Raw genomic sequence first — 25,978 nt, forward strand, 5'->3', positions numbered from 1 at the left:
TTCAACAAAACTGCAGTTTAATTTCAGAAAATGTGTTAAAATATATATATATTTGTACATCAATTTGACACACTGCGTTAGTTTACACAAATGATGGTCTTTCTTGAAATTGTATTTATGAAATGTACATTTTTAATTTAAATACTCAGTATACACTGCACTTAATCTGCATGTTGCATTTATTAAATACATTAAAATCTGCAATGTAACAAAACGTTTTCTGCATACGAAATTCAAAACACCATTTTAAATGAACAAAAGATGGCTCACTTCATTTATTTGTTTTAACAACTAGTGCCTAGCGCACTAGCTCAGCTCCACCAACACCAGCTGTTCTTTCTCTTTATTGACATTGTTCACAGACTAGTACATATTACACTAAGAGTGCTGGATAAAAACATGAGGTACGAAAGTGGTTCAAAGATTACAGGTCATGCAGATCATGCGAGACAGCAAAGAAAGTCGTGAATGAGAAAACACTAAATAAAAATACATAGAGAATGTGCATTATAAAATAAAAATAAAAAAAAAAAACACCAAACCTCAATTACACAGCTTTGCTTCTTTGGTTACAAAGTAGGTTGAACAATTTCACAGCTTTTTATTCCCACCCCAAAAACAAACCAAAAACGAAATGTCAAAAAGCAGAGGAATCGTGGCCCTTTCTCTCTATTAGAAAGTAGAAACAGAAATGAGCAAAGTTTTCTTCATCAAAATAGCCCATCACTTATTTATTATATCACAAGGACTGGTGACTACCTGTACAGATGCACTATGGTCTTCATACTTACACTCTATACAAAATTTACATTCAAGCTGGATCTTTACTACCGTAAATAAATACCAAAGGTCAATTGCCATTAGTGTTAGAAATATGCCAGGGTTCTTTGTTCAATTATTGCCTAGACATCGTATCTATTAACGCAATCCCATCTACCATTTTACCCATACAGACATTTATTAAAAAAAAAATTTAAAAAGTTCTGTGACATTGTTCATGTACATTATGAAAATAGCAGCCCTGTAATAAATAAAACAAATAAATGAAACTAACGTAGGCAAATGTTACTTATATGAAAAGAACAGTGGCTCTGAAGAGGAATTGTTGCTCCTTACCAGCCAGCAAGGCTCAAAGCGACCCAGGGGCAATGGGAACCTGGGAGAGCCCCCCGAGCTCTGCCCGCCCTCCCTCCGCAGCCCGGGGGGATCCAGGCTCAGGGACTCCCTGCAGCTCTGCCCAGGCAGGGCCTGCACCGGGAGGGTGATTGTCTAATACTGCAAAGGCCAAACACAGACAGAAGCGGCTGCTCTGCTCGGGCTCAGGCCGAGGACACGTTGGGCTGCGGGGGCTGCGCCGAGGAGCTGCTGCTGGGGGGGCCCTGCTGGCTGGAGAGCTGGGACAGCTGCTCGTTGTTGGACAGCGACTTCAACAGTGCGTTCTCGCGTTCAAGTAAAGAGTTTCTTTCCACTAATTCCTTTATTTGTTCCTTCAGGACTTCCACTTCTTCTCTCACTGCGTACATCAAATGGCTTTTCACTAGATCCTGCAGAAAACGAGTGGACAGTTACACCGAGGGAAAGGACAGTTTCCTTCACCCCAGCCCCAGAATTTACTGTTCCTGCTTTCACTGCATTAAGCCTGGAAAACCAAAGCACCGCCACTAAAAAATATATGAATAAATCAGCCTTCGAGCACAAACAACCCCACCCCTTTGCTCCCTTGAAGTGGCCCTGACATCAAAAGCTGTGTCTCCAGCACACCAGGTCACCTGGGTTACATGGAACACAAGGACTAGAATCACATCCCAGCTCCTCAGAAGGAAAGCACCGGCTCTGAAGCTGTGACCTGGGGGTTTGCAGCACACAGGCCCTGCACTGAGGTGTGTGAGAACCAAGATATAGGAAAGCTTTTACATCAGCAGCAGCAAAAATCCAACAGCTGTAAGGGAAGCTGAGCACTGTGTTAAGGATGGCACACTTTACCCTTCTAGTAATGAACTGAAAACTAGTGATGAACTTGGCTAAAGCAACAGACTGAAATGCACTATTTATTTTCATCACCCCTTTAAGTTCAATCAGCTTGTTCATAGCAATTTGTAAGAAAATTTGGTGACTAACATTTCTGGGCCAACAGTAAAGGCAACCATGGTTTGTGGTCATTCATAGATATACAGAAAATCCGTTTTTCAAATGATGGTCTCAGTCTGACCCATGTGGAGGGTCACAGAAACACAATACAGCTGGAAACAGGCTCAGTGATGAATCACACTAATCCTATTAGAAACAACAACTTATATTTTACTTACCATTGCCTGTTCTATTTTGTTGTCAATGGCAACAACACTCGCACCAGATGCACTGTAAATACAAGGAGAAAACTGTGAGATTTACTGTAGCACTCAGGTAAATCCACACACCTGCAGGACTCCTGGAAGATGCTGTTACTGGAAGGCTGAAGCTCAGAGTCAAGAATTCAGTGCACAATCACAGGGGTGTCCCATGTCCCCCCCCAGCTGCCCAGTGCAGCTGGAGCTCTTAGAGATGCTGCTCCTTCAGTTTATACCTCCTCAGACTGTGCTTATGACACCCATAACCACAAAAATGCATTAGAATAAACACTAAACTAACTAAATCAACTGCTTTGATTCCTGGCCTCATTTTCCAGCTTTCTTCACTGGGGAAAATGGGGATTCACAGATATTCCTGGGATCCTTACCTCTAGTGTTATTCCTGACAAACTCTTTCTATAAAGCAGTGAAGAAAAAACCCTGTTATAATGGTTGTTCTCTGGTTTCACTCAAAGTCCACCTACCAGGTAAGAAGTTCCTGGCTCAGCCCTGCCTGTGCAGCCCATGGCAGCGGGAAGGTGAGACACGACTGGAGCCCTGGCCCCGGGAGCACTTCCTCACTCCCAGAAATTCCCCCTGGATCTCATCTGACAGTGACAAACACTCGGGTCACAGTCAGGGCCAGGCCTGTTCCAGAGGCACATCCCACTGTGAGGATGTGCATTCACTGTCCCAGCAGGATCCTGACCTGCAGCTCTGCAGCCCGGGGGCAGCAATCCAGGCCCCAATGTCTGGGCTCTGTTTCCAGGTCACACCACAGGCACACGAGCCAGTCCCTCACGTGCAGCTCTGGAGTGGGGGTTCTGGTGGCCAGGGGTGTCCCTGCTCTCCCAGGGGGGATCCCTCTGTTTGGAGAGGAGCTGTAGATCTCCCCAGGGCAGGCAGGGTACCCCCCCCCCCATGTCATCCTCCCATCCCGCTCCCAGGGGTCCCATTGCCCTGCCAGCTCTGCTCTGACCCAGGATGGCAGTTCCTGGGCTGTGACAGCCCCACCAGTGAGAGCTGCTGATAAGGGTCTCAGCCAGGGCCGTGGCTATCAGCAACACACAGCCACGTTTAGAAGAGTTAACATGGGGAAAATGCAAGGCTCGCAGTCCTGCTGGGAAACCTGCCCCTCTGGAACTACACAACACTCACCCAAACCCAGTGCTAAGAAAAAAATCACTCAAGGCTTTTTACAAGTGTGTGAGCACATTGTCACAGATGTGAAACAAGGCTCAGTTCTGAAGAACAACACTGATCAGAAAAGCTCATTTAACAGGTCCCACAGAACTGTCAGGACAGCACTGAGCACACGGGAGCAGAGGGAATCAGCTTTGCAAACTGGGAGAGTAACAGCCTCTATTTCTACACTGAATCAAGCTTGTAACCCAAACCAAAAGTGCTGAACTCCCATTTCACAAGAAAATTTTTCCAGTCTCTTATTGTCTTCTAAGCCTCTTTGAAGACCTATCTGTGGTAAACCTCCTCAGAATAAGATGTATTTATAACCTGTGCCGAGGGAAGTATTCCCTTCCATCTTAAATTAACATGCTTCAAACTCATCTGGCAGCATCACAAGTGCCTGTGTTCAAGAACCATGAAATCCCCAACAGCCTTTCATGGACACCACTCCAGGGTCAGCTGAAGCAGCTCTGAAGAGGTGACAAGAGGAAAATTAAAGTAAACACCACACATGGCAGTGGGATCTGCTGCTCCATCTTTGCAGCACTATCACACACCTTTTGTCAATACCTGTCTAGTTAAACTTGAGACTGGGAGTTTATTTTTTAAATAATTACACTGCAAAATAGTTGAAAGGGATGGAAGAACAAAGTCTGTTGCCCCGCTCCAAGTTAAGGCATTGGAGCAGTTCCATGAGAAAGACCAGCAGCCTTCCCTCAGTGTCCTGGAACACCCGTGGCACACTGCAGAGGCACCTCTCCTGTGCTGTACCTCGTGCCCCAGGTCCCCTCTGCCCGTCAGATGGGTGCAGTGCTCACCATGGGGGTGTAAAACTGTCCCTCCCCACACTGTGACTGGAATGAGCCTGAGAAACCATTGCTCTTCCACCCACATCCCACACTCAGAGTGACCCCAGCAGTGCTGAGAGCCCTGAGCAGCTCATACACTGCTGTTACTCATGGCAGTGTTCTTGCTGCCCTCATCCCCAGAGAATCTGCACTAGGATTGAAGGGCTGAGTTCAGATTCCAGCCCCACTCCCTGCATCCATCCCGACTCCAGCAGGCACAGACCCCCACCCACTGACCCGGAGCAGTGCCCAGTTCACCACCAGGATAAAACCACCTGACGTGTTCCAGGTCACCCTCTACAAGCAGATGAGAACCAGATTTTAGGGCAGCACATTTGCTACACGATTCTGCCCTTTATTCATTTTACAGTGCTCCCCACTCACTCAGCTCCTGTGAGATGTTGAGCAGCACAGCCCTCCAGAGCCAGCTGCTCTCACAGGACACTCCAAATGTAATGCTAAATCTGAAGATTTTGTACTTTCCACAAATCCTGAGCTCTTGATATTAAATCACTGTTTGCATAAAGTATTTTATCCCACAGCTTCAGAATGAAATTTATAGATACAATCTAGTCCTTATGAAAAGGCCAGGAAAAAACCAAAGTATCTGTTAAATAAGTCCTTCTGGATGAGTGACTGGAGTGACACGTTCTGTGAGTGCACCATCCACAGCAGAGCCAATGCTCTGAATTGCAAACCCTGGAGCCAGAAGTGGAAAGACCCCATTCAGCTGTTACAAAAAGAGACCAATTACTGATTGCTCCAGGAGCTACAGAAGTCTGACAATTATTGTCAAAGCTGAAAAAAATCCACATTAAGTAACACAGAACAGATTAGGAGGTGCATTAGGCATGTAATATGTTTTTTGTAACTGCAAACCCCCCACCCCACACTGAGCTTCTGCAGCCAACCAGGAACTGAACAGACACACTGTAATTCCAGGGAACAGTGGGGTTTGACTTGGACCTCTGAGTTAAGGACATGGCAATGAAGGCTCTGCCCAAAAAGTCATTATATTGATAATTATAAAGTTCATGTTGAAGCCCACCAAGTACAAGGCAAGATTTACAGTCAGCAAAACCATCCAAGACCCCCAAGTACAGTTTGTCATTAGCAGAGATGGACAGTAAACCAAACACTTTTCTGTGTTACACACCAGGTAGCCAAAAGCCTATTTAGTCTGAGAAATTCTCATTTTGATGGTTTAAAAAAATATACGTGGTGCTTGCGTTACCTATTAAACTTTCTTTATCTCAACCCACGAGTTCTCTCCCTTTTCCTGTCCTGGCGGGAGGTTGAGTGAGCAGCTTTGTGGGGCTCAGATGCCGGGGTTAAACCACAACAGCCCTTTCTGGCACCCAGTGTGGGGCTGGAAGGTTCCAAGATAAGGTCAGATTTCCTGGGATGTGCTGGATTGAGTGGCCAGCAGTCCCTGCCGTGAGCAGCTGTTCAGCTGTGCCCACCATGGGCTCTCTCCCCTGTGCAGGGGCCATTGCCCGTGGGTGGCCACGTTCTGCTCTGGCTGCTGCCACACTGCCCTTATCACCTCCTGCCCTGCTGGGAGAGCTCGATAACAGCCACGGGCCCGGCCTGGCAGCTGCCCAGGGCAGCTCTGCTGGGCAGGCTGAGCTCCAGCCCAAGGGGCTGTGACCTGTGTTGGGTGCACGGGGGAGCAGAGACCCACCCGCAGCCTGTGGAGAACCCCACGGCCAGAGCAGTGCCCAAAGGAGGCCATGACCCCACGCAAAGTCCACGTTGGAACAGGCTCCTGATGGGACCTGTGGCCCCTGGAGAAAGGAGCTCAGGCTGGAGCAGGTTTGCTGTAGGACCTGCGACCCCACAGAACCCACACTGGAGTTCCTGAAGGACTGACCCCGTAGAAGGGACCCACGTTGGAGCAGCTCATGAAGAGCTGCAGCCCATGGGAAGGATCCCATGCAGGAGGCAGGGGACAATGTGAGATTCCCCAGCAGTCTGTGGTGAAGACCACGATGAGGAAAGCTGCAGGACCCACCACACCACGTCCTCTGTCCTGAGTGACCACCGTGAGAGATGGAGCCCAAAATCAGACTAAACGATCACAACAGACATTTGTAGACAACTTATGGACATTTTTGCAAGGGTGGTCGACAGACTAGACTAGGTAACAGCATTTCCCATTTAAATGAGATTGAAATCCTATGGACTGGATGATGTGAACTAATTCTGAAGCTTTTCAGTCAATAACAAAAGCCATATTCTCTATTCAGCTGTATTAATGATTATCTGCATACTACTGTCCCAAGGCATTTCTTAGCACTAAGTCACCCCCCAAAAGACTCACAGAATACAGTTTTCTTCCCTTCTAGACACATAAAACTTATCACATTTTCCAGCTGATCCTGCAGAGCAGAGCACAGAGGGACACTGATGCTCTGTCCAACAGCCTCTGTAAGACAATTCCTCTAAAGCACCAGGTGTGCTTTGGTTTAGGTTACAGTGGGAAGGGTGTTACACACCTTGGGGATGTCTGATGGACATCCCCAAGCCAAGGAACTGCTCCCAGCTCTTCTCATTGGCTGTTACTGCTTTCAACCAAATCATCAAACAACCTTTCCATAAGCAATGACAAGGTACCTCAAAAAGTTCCAACTCTTTTTGCTTGCAAGTGAGCTACAAACTAAAGCTACAAACTAAAGCCAAACTAAAGCTACAAACTAAAGCCCCGAGTGTTCATTTTTTCTTTCCCCTCATTGTTCACTCATTGATGAGCCACTGCAGCCACTGACCCAGCCATGTCTTACCACTCTTCGTGTCTTATCACTGGTTGAGCTACTCAGTCCACCCAAAGAAATCTTTTCTGTTCTTGAAACAGTTAAGGCATGTTTAATTAGCCTCCATCCCATTAATAGACTCTACAATGCCAGCATCCCAATGCAATCACGTATCCAGCCTGGAAAGAGTATCTGTGTGAGTACTATAGATTTTATTTTGCTTTGTCAAAGTCGTGTGAGAACATGTGACAGTCCAAGGCAGTGAATTCGCCACCTCAGGAGTTTCCACGCACATTTTATGAGTTAATTTATATTGTGAAGGTTTAATGCTTCACACATAAATGCAACAGAAACATAAATCCTACTGCTTTAAATTCAAGTTTACTGATAAGGGCTGTGTTTTAGGCAGACCCACTAAAGCTGCTGATCACTGTGCAAAGACAACCCAGGCCCAGAAGAGTGACCCAGACTCACGTGAAGGTGTCAAGCAGCCACTACTCCCCTTCCCAAACCACATCAGAGAAGACCAACCCATGAGACTTGAGCCCTCAGCAACACCTATGTGAGCACTGTGCAGGAAAACATTCCTGCTAATGTGTCAGTAACAACCAGGGTCTCCCTAACACTGATTTCAGTGCCCCCAGCACTCTGCCTGCCATGGTGTGTTGGTGAAACACAAACCCATCTCTATTCACTGCAGCAATTCAGCACTCTCTTGCTCTCCACTGCAGCAGCATGCAGCAGCTCTGCTGGCTTCAGCTGGTCCCAAGAGATGGCTGCTCATAGGAGAATAATCCATATTTGTTAGAAAAAACCACTGGAATTACACAGGAAGATTTTCTGTTTACACTGAAGCCTCCTAACTCAAGCCCCTGAGGTTCACAAACTCCTTCTGAAGGAGCTGCAAAATGTAATGAGAGTCCAGTGCCAGCAGGGCCATGGTCCTGGTGCTCCACAGTGTGTCAACCCCCACACCTTGTGGGGGGCAAACAAAGGGATTATGAGGAAATCACACAAGCTTATTGTTTTCACAGCAGAGGTTTTTCCTTCTCAAACCAGAGATGACAAAAAGAGAGTCCCAAACCACGTTCCTGTTACAGACTCCCCTGTGCCCAGGGCCATCCCACCCATGCCGAGCTCACCCCCCACAACCACGGGCACTGCTCACCATGCCCTCAGCACTCCCTCCACCAGCTTTTACTGCAAGTTTATAGCTGAAAACTTCTCAGTTTCAGTCACCCAGCAGAGCAAAGCTGCCTAACATGACCTTAAAATCCATTAACTGGGGTATAAATGCAAAACCTGCTAAACCCTGTCAAAGACTTCGGAATTTGAGCAGATTATAAGTTTAAAACTTGCATCAATCCCGATGAATTTGATTCTGTGTTCTCACAAATACTTATTTTTACCACAAAATGTTCACCAGCAAAGATGCAATACTATTTTAAAGGCAGCCATTTACATTCTTCTACCTGAACTTGATGTTTTTCTATATCCCACACTTCCAGCACTTGCTTCAGGCACTATACATAAACCTCAGATTTGTGAAGCCTCAATCTTATTCACTATTTGATTTTAAGCAGCTTCCTCATCTTAAGACTTATTTTGAGACATGAAAATAGAGAAACAGCTAAAAGCTAGACCACAAAGTGAGCTTTGGGTCTGCAAAGCAAACGTGTATTCTAAGCCCTGAAGTTTATTTCAGTGAAATAACAAAGTCCTTGAAACCTAAATACCAACTCTGTCCCATAAATACAGGAAAGTGGCATCATCCAGAGCTTACAGCAAAAACACAGATTTGTCCAAGTTTCTGCTGGAAAAGGAAGACATGCTTTGAAACTGAGCTTAATGCCAGCACCCCAGCACTATAAAATGATTTTAAAAAGAGCAGGATACATCAGCATCACTTATAACCTTCAGCATTGTGCAGTATACAAACTGTTGCCAAGCAAACTAGGAAAGGATTCAGTTAAGCTGTGCATGTTGAGAAGCCTCTCAAGTCAAATACAGCCAGTACAGTGATGAAATGGTTATCAATACTTCAACAGCCAAACAAAATTTTACACTCTACACAGCTTGTTAAGCAGAAGTTTGTGACAAGCCAGAGCATCATAAGGCATGAAGTCACTAGGACTTCAACTTAGTGCTGACAACAAAACTCCTTCAAAATCAATAAAGTGCAGGAAAGAAACAGTTTGCAGCTACTGATGAATTAGTAATGCACCTCTGCAAGTCCCATCCATGCCAGATAAGACTCTGTTGCACTTCACTGCAGTTTCTCACCATCAGTTCAATGCTAACTTTGGAGATTTACTTCATCCTTGTCACAGGTCACCTGTGTCCCCCATCCAGCTTTACTTCAGCAAAATGAAAGTAAGCCAGAAAGCTTCCTTTCCTGGTTTTAAGATAGAAGTATCTTTGTTTGACAAAATTGTGTTTCAATGTAATATTTTCACAACTTGATTCCTGATACAGGACTTAATGCCAAAAAGTTTCCTTCTTTGGCAAAGGAAGCTGTAACCATTTTGGTGAAGGCCAGCTAGGAGCTGCCTAGCATCAAACTCTGAGCTTACACATCATGCATGGTACATGCACAATGGAAGGAGGAAGAAAAAAAGCCATGTGGCATTTTAGAGTTATTCAGCTGTGTGTTTCAGAACAAACACTCCACTTCCACGGCTGCTCTCGCCTCTGCAGCCGCAGGAGCCCCAGGTGGAGCTCTGAACACAAGCAGCAGCTCTGTGCAAACACAAACCACGAGGAACTTGCATGGAGCGAAGCAGGTCATGCATACCCAGCACGGATGCATTCCAGACTCAGGCATCCATACCTATCCCAGGAGGCCCTTGGCTCGTGGAACTTGCTGAAATGGAACGCTTGGTAGAATGCAGTGGACGGATTCCTATGAGATCCAAGAATCAGACAGACACATTGAACATGGGTACGTAATAAAAACACCCAGTCTCCTAATTCAACCTGCACTGCAAAGTAAATTACCTTGTTAGGTTAAACTAATGTCTGAAAGGCCCTGCTGTTTCTATGGGTTTGCATTAAGGACATACAGATCCAAAACAAAACAGTAATTCTCCAGGCCTACGGATTTTCAGGCTATTTCAAGCTGCTCCTGCACAAAGATGACTGTAAGGCCATTAATGAAATGTCTCCTGTCCTGCTGGCAATCCTGCAGAGGTATAGGCTGTGCACCACCCTAATGCCAAACATACCTAAATCCAAAAGACACCCTTCACATTTTTGGTATGTCCCAAACTGTCTCTGCACACAGTACCCAGTGTTTCCATCCAGCTTAACCCCCTGCTTTATACCCAAAACAGATGAGTCCTGTAAGGGCACCTGGAAGTGGGAGCTCAATCTGCAACATTCAAGCTGTGACAGATCAAGTTACAAGTGACAACCAGAGCGGTCAGAAATGAAAAGTGGAACATAAACTCTCACTCACTCTGTACACAGCTGTCAGTCACCTTCCACCTCCCCTTCCCCAGGTGCAACAGGGCAAGGCTGATGGAGGCACCATGACAAAACACTATCAGAAGTAATTGGATTCCCATGGCATGTGTACACTAAAAACCTTGCAAGGATAATGGTATTTGTGCATCAGCAATGATCAGGAAGTGTCTGAGTTTTAAGGATCTGTCACTCTTTTTCCTGCCTTCACCACTGTACTTTAAAAAAAAAAAAAAATCCACGTGAGCCTGGAATTTAGCTTAAAACCTGCTACAGAAGTTGCTTTATCCAAGCTCTCATGCTGGTACTACTCACATTTTCCTAGGAAGCACTGCACACTTGAGTGACAACTAAATACAACTAATTATAGGAAGAGCAACACAATAGCTAAAGGACATTTGTGTGATAGAAGGACTTAACACAGGGAGAGCAATTGCCATCTGTGCATCAAGAGAGCATTCCTAAGGCCGGGGCCCAGGCTCTCCTTTCCAATGCAGCTGTCAGGAGCACATAGAGTCTCTTCCTCAGAAAGTGACTGTAAATAGAAAGTCATTTAACTTCCAAGACAAATTTACTTGCAGCATATAAAGCCCTGTTGCTATTGTTAGGCATAAAAAGTGGTTTATAACGACACGGCATGTATTCCATATGGTCTATTTGTATACTGATACCCTTCATGCTCTATATTTTTGTACTATTCTTAAGCAAGCATCTGAAAAGATACAGAAAAGTTTTTCTTATTAGATTCTTATTTGTATCCCCTGCTATTGAAATTGTTTTTGCATTACTTCAGACAATTAAGAGAATCTTTTCCACTCCACAGCTATATTTTAACAATATATTAACAGGAGTGTGTGTACCTGAACAGGAAAAGCAAACCCACAGAGGCAGGCAGCATAAATGATACCTCACTTGCAGCTCTGAACTAATACAACTGAGTTTCAGATTGTTGAGGCATCTACTTTTAACCACAGCAAACAGTAAAAGGCTAGAGAATGGCTCAAAACACCTTTCAGTGTGCAGAAGCAGCTGAGGACAGGGCTCACAGGAGCAGCACTGGAGCCTGCTGCTGGGCCCCAGCACCCAGCCCTGCTGACACTGAGAGAGGACAGCCTGGAGCACAGGAGCAGACTGTGCAGGGCTCCTCCCGGGCACATGGCCAGGCCCCAGGTCAAGGCTCAGCCTCAGTCCTTGGCAGACTGGCAGTGGAGCCAAGAGCCAGCCAGGAAAGGGATGGCCCTGATGCTGGTCCAGGGGTGAGCACCCACCTCCCCTTGCACAGGAGGTGCCCCAGCACTCCTCTGTCTCTGCTGAGACAGAACAGGTATCCCCAAGGGGAGAGGGGCTTGATTCCAGTCCCAAACTACAACAGACAACAGGCCTAGCACACTTGAACATCCAAACTGCATCTCCAGGGGCCAAAGAGGCCTCCAAGTCTCTATAAACAAATCCTACAACACATATTGAATTTATTTTCTTTAAAAGCTCGTGAACACCAATATTCACAACTTACTTCCATGGTATGGTTTCTAACAACAGTTTTCATGTAACAGATATTTGATCTAATTTTAAAGGATGAGAACTTATTCAATTCTCTGAATGCCTGAAACATAAGTTGTCCCTTTAAAAGGGAAGCCTAAACCACATCCCAAGTATCACCTCATATTTGGAAGTGTATCCTCCCACTGCCATTCATCAGGATGATATGCCAAATACAAATGTTACCCTCAAGAGTTCTGTTTGCTAGAAACTGTGCCCATTAGAGCTGGCAAATTGTTACGTGTCCAGATAAATGCCTTTTAGTTTAAATAATGCTCCTGGCCTGGGAAGAGCGGGGTCTCAGCCTGACACACACAGGCTGTGCACAGATGCCTTTTTCCCAGCTCTGCCTCTGAAAGGAACAGGAACCTTGTTCACAAACAAGTTTCAATCTGCAGGCTGCTGACCAACCTCAGCAACTGAGGGCAAGAACAACACCTGAAAAATATCACTTCTTTCCTCCAAGGCAGCAAAATAAAAAAATCATACTGGACCACCTCAGATAGTTCTCTATCAATATCACCGACTTATTTTCATTAGGTTTGAGAACAGGAATGACCCAGAAGATTCAAAAGGCTGCCTTTGAAGAAGATGAAAACAACAGGTCAGACAATCTCTGCTCAATATCTCTGAGGAAAACCAAAGCAAAGCAGAAGCACCTATTCATTATTACCTAGACAGCAGCAAGCAGATGCAGATGGCCTTTCCAAAGCTCACATCAGCCAGAAATTCCTTCTGAGAACAATTAACAGGCCTCATATAGAAAAACACAGAGGCTGTGATCATGTTATAAAGTGAGTAGAGCTTTTAATGCCATCTTGCCTGACATTTTTGCAGGTAGGAGCGTGGCTCACACAGAGAGGATCCACCTTTGGTACCCACTCTGTGCATGTGGCTCTCCAAGGGTTCAGGGGAAGGATCAGAGCTCTCCCGGGGTCTCCTCTGTGTTATGGGAAACTTCAATCCACAACTTGGGCAGAGGAGTATTGACTATCTCTGTACCTGCAGATGATCTGCAAGCATTCTGGACACCAGGAATAGAATGGAGGAAGATTGGAGCAATGGACTGAAATAAAAAGAATGCAATTCAATAAGGATAAGAGGGAAGCAGGATGCTCTGGTAGCAATAACCAGTCACACAAGTACAAAACATGGAATGAGTACCTGACTGCAATCCCACAGAGAGGAACCTAAACAGAATTGAAAAGATGAAAGTCTTGCAAAGGTGTCAAACCTGCAATGCTCCTCTTTACACAGGACGGACACAGAGCAACTCAAGTCTTGCTTTTTTCAGCCTTTCTGAGCCCTTAGCTTTGATTTCACAGCCAGGCTTGGACACCAACTTTCCAGAAGGAAATAAGCCTACTGAAATTCAGATAAGACCACTAGAAGAGATGTCATATCCCAGGTTTTTTTCTCCAGTAATCAGAATCACTAAGTAGTAAAATTATGCATTTAAAAAGAGATGAAAGCTACAGTTACAGGTTTCACATAAAGTATCTCCTCAGAAAAAGAAAACTTGTTCTCCTACCTCCTAAGTATAAGCACAGCACAAACATTAAAGGGGTTTATTTGCAACAAAGAAAGTTTAAACTACATGTCAGAATTGTTTTCCAGACAAACAGCAAGGAATAGAAAAGACTTCTTACAGAAGGGGTGGGATTGCCATTCTTGTCATTCTAGAGGAGATCAAACCATTAATTATTGCTCCAAAAGATTTCAGGCCCATCTTCCATAATTCTCTGAGAACTGGAACACTGTTAGCAAGAACTTTAAAGCACAAGTTCTGCTTCTGAATAGGAACCAAATTTAACTATGAAACAGAAAAGAAAGGAAGAGACTAGTTTATAGTTTGGAGTCAATCTGCCTTTCTGTTCAACTGCAAGGTTCGTCTTCTTTTGGGGGAAAACAAAAAACAACCGTTCCAAAATAAAATTCTTTTTAGTTGTAGCCAAAGCTCACACTGAAGCACCAAATTTAAGATCAGAAAGTGTCAGTAAGACATCCACTATTCTCATGTTCCTGCTCCTAGAAGTAAGGTCATTGATGGGACAGTGATGCATCAATAGGACTGGGAAGCCAACAGCAAGCTGCAGCTCTCAGCCTCTGCCAGAGCTACAGGAGCCAGGCAACAGGCTGAAAAAACCTGTTCTTCAGCCACCTGAACCAAAGGAAACACGTTAATGTGTAACTCTGGGCATCTACCTCACTGCTACAGAGCCAGGAGGGAACCAAGCACTTGGAGAAAGGAGTGATTCAAAGATACCCTGAGAGGAAGTCAGCAAACAGACACATTCAGCTTTTTTGTAACATGAGTATTACTGCTGAACAGTCCAGAGAGCTGATGGTAAGATAAGCACAGTCTGAGCTCAAGAGAACTGTCAGCATACGTGGATGTGTTTGTGCACTAAAGGACAACAAATGAATCCCTCCTTAATGTCTGAAATTTATAAAAGATTGGATGGACTTTTACCCAGAAGCATTTCAGACCCAAGGCAGTTTTCAGTTCTGTGTTTCAGTGCTCCCCAATAAAAGGCTATTTACCAGGATACTGGCTATGACCTACAGCTGCTCTCCAAATCACAAACCTTGACAGGGTTTATCTGGGATCTGGGCGAGGGATTTGACGATCACTTGATCACAGCTTATCAGGGAACACCCAGCACAGTTCATGGCATTCTGAGATGATGTTTACACTAGTAACAGAATTCCTTCTCCATCCCTCTCCTTCTAAATGACTTTATTTTTATCACCCTCTATTTAAAGCAGCTGCAACTTTGAATCAGCTTTCTTTCATAAGACTCAATCTACAAAACAGTAACTGGAGCACAAAGCTTTGCAGGAGAAAACTGACAGGGACTAAATGTGGGGGAGTTGATGTGGAATTAAGGAAAATAACATCTCAAGCTCTGAAGTTATATGTTTAACTGCATATTCTGTTCATACCATTCCTTAAAGCTGTTAAACCTGCAATACATATCCAGAAAAAACAGCAAGAATTCAAAGCTTTAACATTCAGTTTTAGGTACATTCTAGCTACAGGCGGCAGGAAAGGCTGACTCAATCAGCAGCCTGCATGACAGATTTTGGGACAGCAGCTCTCAAACACCACCATGGACTTTAAAGGAGTTCACAGGCTACTACAAAATTAAAATATTGTAACAGTGCAGAGAAAGCACACTGCATGGATCTGATCTTCACTGGAAAAATCAAGAGCAGCAGCCTATACTTTCTTCACCTTGCTCTCAAAAAGAGGATTTCAGCAAATAATCTCCTGCAGTGACTGGAAGTCTCTCAGGAGAAGGAAATGGAGATGACTGCCTCAAATGCACAGGGTACAAAGCTTGGCAGAGCTTTCACTGATCACTGTTGAGATCCTGGCATCAGCCTTCCCCTGCTCTGGGGGCTTGGCTCTTTAAAAATGACACCAGTAACATTTTTCAACCCCTATGAATGCTATTACCTGATTTATGTAACTATCTGCTTTTAATAAAAATAAGTAATATAAAAATAATTAAAAATGCTTCATCTTTACCTGTGTTAGGTAATAAATCATTCACTATTTCTGAGGGAGCTTTGCTGAAGAGTTTAAATAGTGAATTCCAGTATGACTGTTTGACACAAATCACAGAAGGAACAATACAAGTGCTTATCTTCTAAATCCCTTCATGCTTCTGATTTCAACAGCTGCAGCTCAGAGCTCTGGGGTCCAGTTCTCTGGGGTCCCTGAGATTGGCCCCAAGCCTCAGGAGCACTGCAGACAACCCTGTCATCACAACAGCTCTGAGGCTTTCCAAGATTCACGGGTGACCCCTTCCATCCTCTGCATGCTGCCCTCCCACCTCCCAAAGCCAGACAGGGGACTCCTGTCCCAGCCAGGTACCCAGAGTGCTCATTAACACCTCCTGCTAATGAAGCACAGCCGTTCAGAGAGGGCTGTCACCTTACAGACTGTGTGAGGACTCATCTGAGAGCTTCTGTTCTCAAATCAGAACACATAACAAGTGTAAAATTTCTCGTGCTAATGACTTGTCTTTGCGCTGGGTGAAGTCAACCTTCAGTTCCTGGAGAGAGGATACAGGACAGAGCAGTTCACATGATGCACAGCCTGGCCTCAAGGCCAATAACTACAGCAGATCACATTTTCAGAGAGCAACATCTATAGATTACAAGTTGATAATGGCAGTGCAGAAAGTGTTTGCCTGACCCAGTAAGGGATTTTTGCCTCTATTAAGTAGCTTTCAAGAAAAGCCACAGAAAGGCCCATCAATATTATACATGTTTGGACAAATCAGGACAAGTCAAAAAAAAAAAAAACAAATCCAAAAGCAAACGGAAAGAGTTTTATTTTCAATAACTTCCACATTCTCAACAAACACTTTGAACTTCACCTCACATGGGATGGAGCCCTTCAGCATCTCCTGTGATCTGCCAGTGAACATCACTGTGCCACATCACTCTCCTGACAGTGATCCCATTCCAGAGAGCAAGCCCTCAGTGCTCTTACCCTGACACACTGGGTCAAAGGAGGGAACAAAATAGTAAACTCAGTATTTCTAAATTAAAAAGATCCACACTTGCTAGTATTGCATTATAGATCAAAAAATCTGTGAAAACTCTTAAAAGTATTGACTTTTACACAACTTGGCTGGTAAAGAAAAGGCATTTATTCCTATGTATGAACATGTTATTGCAGAGGATCAGGTTCCTGCTGCCTGCACAGCCCACAAAGCCAGATTTCCTCAAACCCAGTGATGAAGGAAAAGCTGCTTGTAATTACTGGTGAATATGGCCCTGCATAGTGGGACAGCTGGCTTGAGTACTCATCCTCAAATAAAACAGCCCCAAAATGAGATTTCCTCCCCCCACCGCCCCAAGTTGCAGGTACAGCACTTTCAGCTTTTAGGTTATCTATAAACACAAGTGGTTGCTGTTTTTTGACAATAAAATATTTCAGTATCTGCAGGGAAAAAATGAGTGGATAAAATAGATTCAAGCAGACTCAAGACAAAACCCACCTGTCCTACTCCTGTGACAATGGTCAAGAATGCATCTATGAGCAAACATCTTAAATTACACACTTGGCTTTACAAAAAGACATCAGACCCTAGCCCATGTATGGCATGGTTTATTACAGAGTATATTATAAATCTGTCTGCCTTCCCACACAATTTACAAGTTCTTTACCACTCAAGTTTGAGGCCAGCCTGCACTGTCAGCAAGCACTCACCACTTGGCTTACAGAAACAGTATTTTTAAAAAGGCATTTGTAGGACTGGTCAAGCAATTTATGGGCCTTGCACCCACTGAAGTGTTCTACATAGGAGACACTCCCAGGAGTTCTCATCTACACCCCTACAGAAGTAGCTGAAGTAACTCAAGAGAAGCAAGCAGGGGTTTTTAACTCTTATTTTTGACCACCACATCTTCCAATAAACCAAACAAGTTAAACTTCCTTGAGATAGCTACAAAAGCTTCAGAAACTTCACTGAAACCAGTATCTCATTTCTTATCCAACCTACACTTCTCCACTGCAACTTCACACACACACAACCCCCCCACTCATCCCCTCCCCAAGGACTGGCCCAGGACTCTGCCCTGGCTGCAGAGGGGCTGACTGGTACCCTGGGCTGCACAAGGCAAAGTCCAGCAGGTCCAGGGAGGGGGTCCCTCCCCTCTGCTGAGGCCACACCTGCAGGGCTGTGCCCAGATCCCACTGCAGTGTGTAACCTTTAATGAGCAGCAGGCAAACGCCAGCTGCCAGTGTGACAGAGCTGACACCTCTCCACAGCACTAATTAGTACTTCCACCTTCTCTCTGCACTCACAAAAACACTCCAGCAAGCTGTCACAACACCAATGCATCCCTCCTGGCTTCAAAAGGAGAACAGACACACAAAGAAAACCTCTTGGAATAATTGTGTTTTGCACGACAAAAAAAACTGAGACAAGCATCCAGCTGTCCTTCATGTGGCCAAGTAACTCCCCTGCCCTGCCTGAGTAAAAACAGATCATCCCATAAGGCAAAGATTTACTGGTACTCACTACCCATTTGTATTGATGAAGTGTGAAGTTTAAAGGTGAAAGATTTTTCAAGATGGAGAATGAAGATACAACCTTACACTGCATTTCAAGTGACTTCTTATGTGCAGAGAACCTTCTCAGAATCAGGGGCCTTAGCAGTTACTATAAATACTTCTATCTTTGCACTTTGTCAAATATAGGAATAAAAGCAGACACCTGTGCCTGACAATCTAGATTTATTGACCAGAACCAAACCAGCTGTACTTGGGCAGGAGTCTCACAGAAGTTTCTTACGGAGTCTTTGCTGACACACAAAGCACAAGCAAGGTCTCAATTTTTCCTGAGCAACAGAAACTGCTGATCACCAGCTCTAAAACTGAAAAATTAATATATAGCCTCAACATGCAAGAGGCTGGAACTCAAATATCCAGCACAGTAACAGGAAACAACTCCTCTTTACTACATGTCACCTGAAGTCATAAAAGATTATCAGCACTTTAGGTAAAATCATGGCCCCAGAGAACCTTCAGCCCTTCCGAGTTCAAGAGCAGTTGAGTCCTGCCTGCTCAAATCACCCAAATACTTGAGAATTCAACTTGTAAGAAGAAGTTTAAAATAGCTTCCATGAAACATATGCTGTTATTTCTGCCATACAACAAATATGCATTCAACATTCAGAAATCAGCTATGGAACATTGGCACTCTTCTGCAGGGGAGCAGGAAAAAATTAACCCCCAGCAGCTGAGCAGAACACCTGGGAGTCCAAGGTCCAGGGAGCCACTTGTGTCAGGGCTGGCCACCACAGTCTGGAACAAACTGAAGTGTCCCCATTTCCTCCTTTCAGTAACTCCCTCATCTGAAACACTTGTGTCTCATTAATTCTGAGATCGTACTGACTCCTCCTTAACAAAGGCATTTGAATGTTTAAGCTGGGAAACAGCACTGTCAAAGGAGCAGCAGCAGTTTTGTTTAGATATCCTGCACCACTCCAAAACCGACTGCACAGCAGGACAGGCTTTCCAGCACCCAGAAACTGGTGTGGTGCTGCAGTTACCTTTGGTAATTTTTGTTATAGAAAATACAGCAAGAAGTGAACACAACTAACTGCAGTTTGTTTGCATCAACCATCATTTGCTGCCATCAAGTGCAGCCCCAGCTCCACTGGTTTTCAAACTGAGCTGCAGCTCTGGCTGTCCAACCAAAGGCACTCCTGGCTCTGGAGCATCTGTCCCAGGGTCATTCTCATCTGCCTCTACACACACTGGCAAACACAGGCCTCCAGCAGGAGAGCTGAGAATGAGTCTGCAGGTGCAGGAGAGCTCAAACCCCACTGGGCTTGTGAGCAAGGTGAAGACAGGGATAACACTCAACACCAATGCAATTCAAGTGTCATGTACTGGTATGTATCTGCAGAATCCTTTTTTTCCTTCAGGAGCACAACAGAATATGCATCTAGGGCAATATAGAACATGCATCTAGGGCAATACCTCAGTGATCCTGGGCCTGGTTTTGTCCTTATATGATGAAGATGGTCTTAAGACTGCAGTTCTACCAACAGTTAGTGCTCCATGCAAATATGTGATTTAGCTGAGCTGGGAGACAGCCCTGCACAATCAGGTTCTCAACAACTCAGCTGCTGCAGTTGACAGTTCACAATTGCAGCCATTCATTAGTGTTCCTGGAATACGGCCGGAACAGCTCAAGCCAGTCAGTTATCTCTGGAAAATGATCTATACTCTGCTCTTTTTCCAACAGCCCGAGTAATATTTTGCCCCAAAAGTCTGCCAAACATGTAGGAGGTTTGAACAAGCTTTTTCAGTAACATTCTTTTAACAGAGGCAACATATTTCTTTTCCCCCAAGAGCCAAAATAAAGTTATTAAGCCAGCTGAAATATTCTGCTTGTCAGCTACAAATCTGTGTATACATGGGCAGAAAGGTGAGTAGAGAACCTGACACACGCTGATCCCAAAATCCTCTCAGGTGATCCAACTGCCCTCCCTCCAAGATAATTACTCCAGCTGCTCAAGTCCAGCAAATGAAGAGTCAGGGCAATTCTGAGATCCAGTTCTACTTGTGTTTTTTCAGTATTTGTCAGGCTCCCGTTCAATGAGGACTGCAATCCCCACATCTGCCTCAGTAACAGTACTACTGCACCCATCCTGGAATAGTGCTGCACTTTATACCACTTGCATCCACATTTAGAGAGGAAAAGAAAACTATGTTATGTTGTAGGTATTCCATAACTTCCACACAACACATTTCTCTTTTTAAGAGCTTAGCAATTTGGACACATCAACTGAAAAACCAGCTTTGCTTTTCAAGGAGGGGATGACATGCCAAAGGCTTTTTTATCTTTTTTCTTTTTTTTAAAATTCTTTTGGATCACCTACCTACCTACCCTCTCTTCCCTTCCAGGTAAGATATCTTGATTAATTGATTCTTCATTATTCATCAGGTCAATGCAAAAAACCACAGTTTTGTCTAGAGTGCTGTCAAAGCATACTGGACTATGGGAACAGGAAATTAAAAAGTCTTCAGGCAATGGCTTGGAAGAAAGTCATTCTACATCTATAAACACACAGTTCTATCTATCTGTCTGTCTGGCTACGTATCCTTACACCTCCACTCCTAACTACCCTAGGTGTAGTTTGATTTAAAACAGCAAACCATAAGACAGGAATAATACAAAAGACCTTTTTCAGAAATATGTGAACTGACCAGCTTTTTACATCAGCCCTGTCTCATGCTCACTGTATTCCTGACATGCTGCTTTCAAAGAATTTCCATCTTAACTATGCCACCTTTAGAACAGTTCATATTCAGAATGTGAAGGACTTTCCAGATAAATTCAGGATATTGAGAGCTATACACCATTCCTTGATGAGTCACTGTGGTAGAAGATCACTCCAGGAGCATGATCTATACAAGTCTGTCAAGCTTCAAGAACATGCAAATATTTAAATCTAATTGAAGGCGTGGGAAGAAATGTAGATACCTGCCTACACACTGACCCCCCTTCCAGGGGACACTGCACATAAATAATAAGAGAAAAATGCTTTCTACAGATTTCCAGCTCCCATGACCACCAAGTAACCTCTCCAAACCAAGCCGAGCGTTAACTTCCCGGACCTGCAGCACAAACCATGACTCACAATGTATCAGCTCCCTTTGCACCCTATTAGCTTTATCAGTGTCAACCCCCAGCCTATTAATGACATTTGAAGGTCTTCATTAACTATTTCACCACTGATTGCAGTAGACAAAGTAGCTGGGCAAAGCCCATAAAACTTAAATAGCTGGAAAGAGGAAAAAAGCAGGAGCAAGAAGAAAACGGCAGACAAGCAGGAGACACTTACAGTAAAACCTTCTCACAGAGTAAAGCACACAAAAACCAAGTGATAAAACAGCCTTAACAAGCTGCTAGGCCTTCATTCTCACCTTTCTTTGTCTGAAACTAGTGGAAGTCAGGCTACTGGTTGAGGGGAGCAAAGAATAAACTTGGATCTAGTGGCTCTGCAGAGATCTCCGACGTTGTATGAGGTCTAGGCCTGTTTAAGGTGAGCCCTCACAGCTTACCAGGGTCAGTACTGGAGAAAGCCATTCCCATGTGGGACAGACTCACAGCACAGGTGTGCTCCTGGCTCCCTGAGCACCCAGCAGGCTGCACAGCTTTATCACCCAGTGCAGAGGGTGACAAACCAGACGTGTGTGCTCCTCCTCTGATAACCACGAGCCCGTTTCCCTACTCAACACCACAGCCTGTCAGGAAGAGCAGCTGCCTTCAGAGCCCATTTCCACTTCTTACTCGTAGTTCTCATGGTAAAGTGTCTGCAAGAGTCTCTTTAGAAACAAACAGCGAATGAAGCACTGCTGCAAGCTGGCAAGTTCAAAGACTAAACGAGGAAAACAGCTTTAAAAATCACTGTTCTGGATAAGAGCACCAAGAACTGCCTCACTAGAGTGCAACACAAAGTTAGCAGCCCCCAGTTTGAGTAAGTAGGGCAAGTTTTTCCTCACTGTTACATAAAAGTGATTCACTTGTCACAGATAATCATGTTCCTTACTACAATTTATATTAAGTATCAGAAGCTATGCAAAACAAACGCAAAATGCATTCCTTTCTTTCTGACTCCTTAATCAACAGCATGATTAAGCACCAGACGAATCATCTCCTGATAAAACACTGAGCTATGGAAAGAACCCACCAGCTTGAAATCTAACCTTATTTGCACAAGGCAGTTTGTCACCCGGGTCAGCAATCCTCTTAAGGTAGGCAAACTGCGAGGAAATTTTAACTGTTTCACTTTTTCTTGTCAGTCCTTTACCGCTTTAATCAGAACAAGCACAGCTCTCCAAACCGTGGCTTTCCCCTGCAGAAAGGCATCACCAGGTACTCTTAGACACAGCAGCAGCCAAAGCTCCAGTGAGCACAGGCCTGCATTAAATCTGCAGCCTGAACTCACCAGACACTCACTTTGAGGTGCCCTGTCCATCCTCTGCACCCAGCCCCACAGACACAGCTGCTTTACTGAAATGTGCTCTCAGCAACACTGACTGTGTGATCTGGAAAGGCTGGTGCTGTCCCCAGATGAGCAAAGGCTTACAGGGAAACTCACCACAAGACCTGCTCATAATGGCCTAGCTCCCATCTTTAAAAACACAAACACAAATAACCCACACGTATTTCCTTCCTCCAAACTGCAGCAATCCCAACAGTAAATGCCAATGACATTCATTCAGTGCTCAAACATTGCTTTCCCTCAAAGTCTTCTCTCAAAGAAGTCAATTAAGCAATTTTGGCCACGACCCTTCAGAGCAGTCTGACACATCTATGGGAACAGCAGCCACACACTGGATCCCTCTCTCAGGCCTTCTGATGAGTCTGCCCACACCACACACCTCTGTTACAACTCATAGTTCCAAATGACTTCCCAATAAAGAAAACTCACTGTAAGGTTGTACTTCCCACATCTTCGCCCCAGTGGTGTCTGTTTTCACAACACAAAGGACCATTCTCTGCAGAGCTTTCACTGTGTAAGGATCTCCACACAAATCCATACCCAGGAGCAAGTATTTTCCTTACTGACACTATAAAAAGCCAACTCCACAGGAGGATAAAAATAAAGAATGTGTGTTAAAAGCCCCAAGCTTCCCAAGATGCCTCCCCTGATGGCCCTTGGGCAGCACCACACAGATTTAACAGCACTGCAATACAGTGGTGTTGATAAACCCACTTTAACCCAGCTGTCATTGGAGTGTTTTATGATGTGTTCAGGGGAAAGGACAGAACAGCCCTCCTCATATCTCGAGTCTCTGGCTGCAGAGAGACAGCTTTCAGTCTTTGATTCTCAACAGTTCATATTATTTGTGCATTAAGCAGCTTTCAGGCTACTTTCTGCCCTGTTTTGTAAAAAAGTAATTGCACTCACATCCCAAGAAGAATAAGCACAGTTCACTACTTGCCTAAATACTTCACTGTGGTTTGTGCTCTTAAAACTTCAGCGTGACTTTCTGAAAGTATGAATTTACATAAAGCATTTGCTAATAACTTGACAGTTGTTCCCTCCCCCAAAAGCCCAGTTATTTTTTAAGGTATTATAAAATAATGCATACCTGTCTTCATCACCATCAACAGGAATGGATATGCCAAACACAGAGCTAGCAAGACTGTTGATAGGAGTACTTGCAGGTAACTGAAGAGGATTTGCTAGAGTGTCTGGAATGGGAGGCTTCACAAGAGGTTTATTTTCAGCTATAAGAGAAAGGGGTGGCTGAGGTAGGGGTTCTGATTTTCTTCTAGTATCATCAATCTGGCCTACTAAAGACTGGGCCTGGGTCTGAAACTGTCCAAGGTTTGCCTGAGGCAGACTGGCGGGTGCGCTGGGCGCTCCTTGCATCATCGAGTGTCCCACGTGCTGGGGCTGGACCGCGCCGGTGCTTCTGCTGGCAGAGGGGTGGCTGGTCAGCTGGGACTGCACCAGTGTAACAGGGACGTTTGGCATAGTGACAGAAGCAGTGGTGGACACACTAGGCACACTTGTACCGGGCACAACCGCAGGCACGCTCTGGACTCCGGGGACCACGGCGTGGGGAGCACCCGGCATTCCCGACACTTGACTGCTTCCCCCCATCGGATGCTGAGTCACAGATTTCTGTTGCACAACCCCTGGCTGTCCGAGGCCTGGCTGTACCACACCTCCTGGCTGCGGGACGGCAGGTTGACCGGCCTGTGCCTGGCCACCCTGCAGCCCCTGTCCGACCGCTTCAGCGGGCTGTGCTGACACCCCCATCACTGCTGCTCCCACAGGCGAGGGGTTTTGGCCCATCACCTGCCCCACAGGCAGGCTGGAGGCCACAGTACTTGGAGCAGAACCTGTAGCAGCCTGCTGAACAGCTCCTTGAGACTGCATAATTGTCACATGCTGCATGTATTCGGCCTGCCCAGGAGGCTGCGTCGGCAGTAGGTGCACCGGTGGAATCTGGGACTGAGAATAAGCAAATTGTTGAGGCTGAGTCACTGGTATGCTTGCCTGCTGCACCTGCTGCTGGGCCACAGGAATGCTCGGCTGCCCCACTGTCACATTTGGAGGTGCCATGCCTTTCCCGTTGGGTCCAGCCTGTGCAACACCCTGTGGATTTACCTGTGGCTGCGGTTGCTGTGGCACCATCATTTGCTGACTTGCTCCCGAAGCCCCAGAAAACACAGGCTGAGCAGTACTCTGAGGCATGGCCCCACCTACGGGCTGCTGCGGCTGCTGTTGTTGCCCAATGACAAAACTAGGTTGCTGTAGAGAGGACTGGTTCATTTTCTCTGTCTGGAGCAGCTGCGACACAGCAGCCAGGGAACTGTCAGCTATAGAATCGGGGCCATGGGCTGATGCTGGCACAGCCGAGACCACAACAGAACCTCCCGTGGCACCGAGGCCGCTGTCCCTGTCTTGAGCAGCCTGCTCAAAGGTGCTGCTGTGCCTAATGCAATCTCCAGTCCTGCCCAGGACACCCCCATCGGAGTCCCGGTCATAGTACTCCATACACGTCCATCGGCCTCGCCTGTAGGGCTCCCCAGTACCGTGGTCCAGCTTGATCACCCTGAAGCGGGAGCTGCAGGCAGCAGCCGCCGTCTGAGACATGGTGCCAGGGGTGGCGGGCACAGAGGGCCCCGTGGAGGGCAGGACGGCCTGAGCACCGCTGCCTCCCCCCACGGCAGCGCCAGCGGCAGCAGCTGGCAGGGGCACGGCAGAGCTCTTGGGCACAGCCCCCCCGTTGGGGGCTACGGCCAGCCCAGCAGCAGCCACGGCCAGCTGCCCGTCCAAAAGGAGGTTGGGAGAGACGCTGCTGGGAGTTTCGGCCTCACCCACGTTGTTGAGAGTCTCTTCGGAGGAGCTCCGCTCACAAACGTCCTCGGGGCCGTAGTCGGTGGCTCGGGAAACATCAAAGATTTCAGAGGACACGTCCTCGGTGCGGGACTCGTCCGGGTCGTCCAGGCTCTCGGTGTCCTCGGTGATGCTGCTGGCCACCTGCGCCGTGGTCACGCTGGTGATCTGGAAGCAGCTCTTCTTCTTGGCCGGCATCTTGGACATGTTTCCTCCGCGGGGAGGGGCTGGGCGGCCGCGGCGAAGCGAGCGCAGCGCCGGGCGAGCTGTCAGGGCGTGCGGGCCGGGCCCCCGGCGCTACCGCACATCCTCCGGCGGCTTCCTGCGGCGGGCGGGGGGCGGCGGGGCTCCTCCTCTTCCTCCCCGTCCGCAGCCCTCTTCCCGCGGCCGGGCCTCCTCCTCCTCCTCTTCGCCGCCGCTCCGAGCGCCCCGCGGCTTCCTGCGGGCCCGCGGCCCGCCCCGCGCC

General features: G+C 46.1%; 1 protein-coding gene across 2 annotated transcripts; it reads right to left on the bottom strand.

Annotated features, from left to right (window-relative positions):
• TSC22D2 (TSC22 domain family member 2) lies at positions 1–25,946 on the bottom strand. 2 transcript variants are annotated; one of them, XM_027685519.1, is made up of 4 exons: positions 23,753–25,946; positions 9,944–10,015; positions 2,307–2,358; positions 1–1,544 (listed from the first exon to the last, which is right to left on the bottom strand). In XM_027685519.1, exons 1-4 carry the CDS (start codon positions 25,717–25,719, stop codon positions 1,320–1,322), a joined length of 2,316 nt encoding a protein of 771 aa, XP_027541320.1. In that variant the 5' UTR covers positions 25,720–25,946; the 3' UTR covers positions 1–1,319. The 2 variants fall into 2 exon arrangements, with proteins under 2 accessions (XP_027541320.1, XP_027541321.1); XM_027685520.1 differs by lacking the exon at positions 9,944–10,015 and having other exon boundaries at positions 23,753–25,944.
• Positions 25,947–25,978: the final 32 nt, after the last annotated feature.

This window comes from Neopelma chrysocephalum, unplaced genomic scaffold, assembly GCF_003984885.1.
Source record: "Neopelma chrysocephalum unplaced genomic scaffold, ASM398488v2 Primary Assembly neopelma1_69, whole genome shotgun sequence".
NCBI lineage: Eukaryota > Metazoa > Chordata > Aves > Passeriformes > Pipridae > Neopelma > Neopelma chrysocephalum.

Coding starts and splice junctions, on each gene's coding strand:
- TSC22D2 (XM_027685519.1), bottom strand. CDS start 25,719: ATGTCCAAGATGCCGGCCAAGAAGAAGAGCTGCTTCCAGATCACCAGC. Junction 10,016..23,752: donor GTTGATGGTGATGAAGACAG/GTATGCATTATT, acceptor TGGATCTCATAG/GAATCCGTCCACTGCATTCT. Junction 2,359..9,943: donor CCAAGGGCCTCCTGGGATAG/GTATGGATGCCT, acceptor TTGTATTTACAG/TGCATCTGGTGCGAGTGTTG.